This window comes from Austrofundulus limnaeus, unplaced genomic scaffold, assembly GCF_001266775.1.
Source record: "Austrofundulus limnaeus strain Quisiro unplaced genomic scaffold, Austrofundulus_limnaeus-1.0 Scaffold343, whole genome shotgun sequence".
Lineage (NCBI taxonomy): Eukaryota > Metazoa > Chordata > Actinopteri > Cyprinodontiformes > Rivulidae > Austrofundulus > Austrofundulus limnaeus.
Genome location: NW_013952745.1, coordinates 262,680 through 264,624, shown reverse-complemented (window position 1 = coordinate 264,624; position 1,945 = coordinate 262,680). Strand labels below are relative to the sequence as shown.

The following is a 1,945-nucleotide window of genomic DNA, read 5'->3' as shown; positions in this document are numbered from 1 at the left end:
AACAGCAAAAATATAAAAAGTTTGTTTATTTTCCTAAATGTGACCAAGAATCCTTCAGTTCTTTAACTCCACCTCTCTGTACCTGGATGGTACTGCATGTTGGGACCGGAGTACGGACCGGGACTGGGACCGGCGTGCCCGCCTCCACCTGAGCCCGGCATGGACCCTCCAGCGCCACCAGGACCGGGCATTACGCTGACGCTGGAGCCCATGGGAACACCGTACTGCTGAGACATTCCTGAGAACGACTGAGGACCAAAACAGACAGATTAACAGAAAATATGAAAACCTGAAAACGTTTAAAGATTTATTTCTCCTCACCTCTGAGCTGTAGGGCCGTTTAAGACCCTGCTGGGGCCGGATGTGACCCTGCTGGGGTCCAGGACCATAGTTTGGGTGCTGAGGGACCCTCTGCTGGACCCCTCCAGCTCCATACATCGAACCCATAGAGGGTGGACCCCTCGTGGGGCCTGGACCTGGGCCCATACCTCCAGGCGCCATGTTGGGAGGGCCACGGGGGCCAGGGTGTCCCATGAACTGGTTGTTGTAGGCCGGACCCCCCATCTGAGACACGAACAGAACCGTTTTAACAGGTTAAATAATCTGATTACAGGGTTCCTACCGTTTAAGGCCAGTTAAATTTAAGACTTTAAAGGGATCCCCGATTAGCTGTAACATTAGACTTTTAAGATAGACTAGATTTTTAAGACTTCTGAAGATTGATTTAAGACTTTTTAAGACTTTTTAAGACATTTTAGGACGTTTTAAGGATCTGCAGGAACCCTGGATTAGAAAACAGCGGATTAAGGACGTCTCACCTGTCCGTAGTTCATCTCCTGGTTCTGTTTCTCCTGGATGGCGGCAACGGTTGCGGTGGCGGTGGCAGTTGCGGTGGCAGCGGCGGCAGCAGCGACGGCGGCGGCGGCAGCAGCCTGAGTGAAGTCAGTGGAGCCTCGGGAGCCCCCGGGGTTTGACGGGTAACTGAAGACAGAGACTTTATTTAAATCTTTTCAGATCTTTAGTTTTTATAAATCAAAGGTCAAAGCGATCAGAAGCACCCACCTGCCCGTGTACCCCCCCGGGCCTCCGGCGTACCCCCCGCTCGTCCGCCCGTACATGCCCTGGTTCATGTAGCCTTTGCTGTGCTCGCCGTACCCCGGCTGGCCCATGTAGCCCCCGGGTCCGCCAGCCATCCCTGGTCCCCCGGGGCCCTGCATCATGGGGCCCCCACCCGGGTTGTTCCCAGGCCCCATCACCCCTCCCCCCAGGCCCTGAGAGACAGAAAAAGAACTTCAGAGGCTGACCCTGGGACCGTGGGTCAGAGAACAGGATCTGGTGGACCCGTGTGATGATGTCATACCTGACTGGCTGAAGGGTTGGTGACCCCCCAGACCGTGGTGACCACAGACAGGGACCCTGTGGGCTGATTGGTGGGCTGCTGCCAGCTGGAGGGGTCGTAGGGGTACGAGCCGTCGCTGCGTACACACATCAGAACCGGGTCGGAGGTTTTAGTGACGTTAAGGTCCGGATAAAAACAGGCAGATAAAAACCTGCTCGGGTCGTACCTGTGAGGGTTGTTGCTCAGTCCCGTCTTCATCTGGTTCAGAGGGTTCATGGTCAACAGAACCGAGGGTCCGATCACACAAACAGAATCCTGACACACAAAAACAGAACATTTTAGTAAACTACACTTCCCATCAGCCCCCTGTTCTCTGGGCAACAAGACGCATCAGCTGTTGAAAGGATCCATGATTATTTGTAACATTAGACTTTATTTAATAAACATTTACTTTAACTGTAAAATAAAGACTGTAAAAATACTGTAGGCTGTTTAGTTTTGTGAATTTTAAAAATATATTTTAACACGGACGGAGCCATTTTATTTGCACACAAAGCATTCTGGGTAAATGATGACGTGGATAGGTCCTCGGTGCGAGGCTGCTAG

General features: G+C 52.2%; 1 protein-coding gene across 1 annotated transcript in view; it reads right to left on the bottom strand.

Annotated features, from left to right (window-relative positions):
- The window catches only part of LOC106527826 (zinc finger MIZ domain-containing protein 2), a gene marked incomplete in the record, with an annotated part of 19,573 nt that overhangs the window by 10,914 nt on the left and 6,714 nt on the right, over positions 1 to 1,945 (bottom strand). The window contains 6 exon segments of the mRNA XM_014022821.1: positions 83 to 248; positions 322 to 564; positions 819 to 981; positions 1,063 to 1,271; positions 1,361 to 1,475; positions 1,566 to 1,654. Of these exon segments, the coding sequence (XP_013878275.1) occupies positions 83 to 248; positions 322 to 564; positions 819 to 981; positions 1,063 to 1,271; positions 1,361 to 1,475; positions 1,566 to 1,615 (946 nt within the window).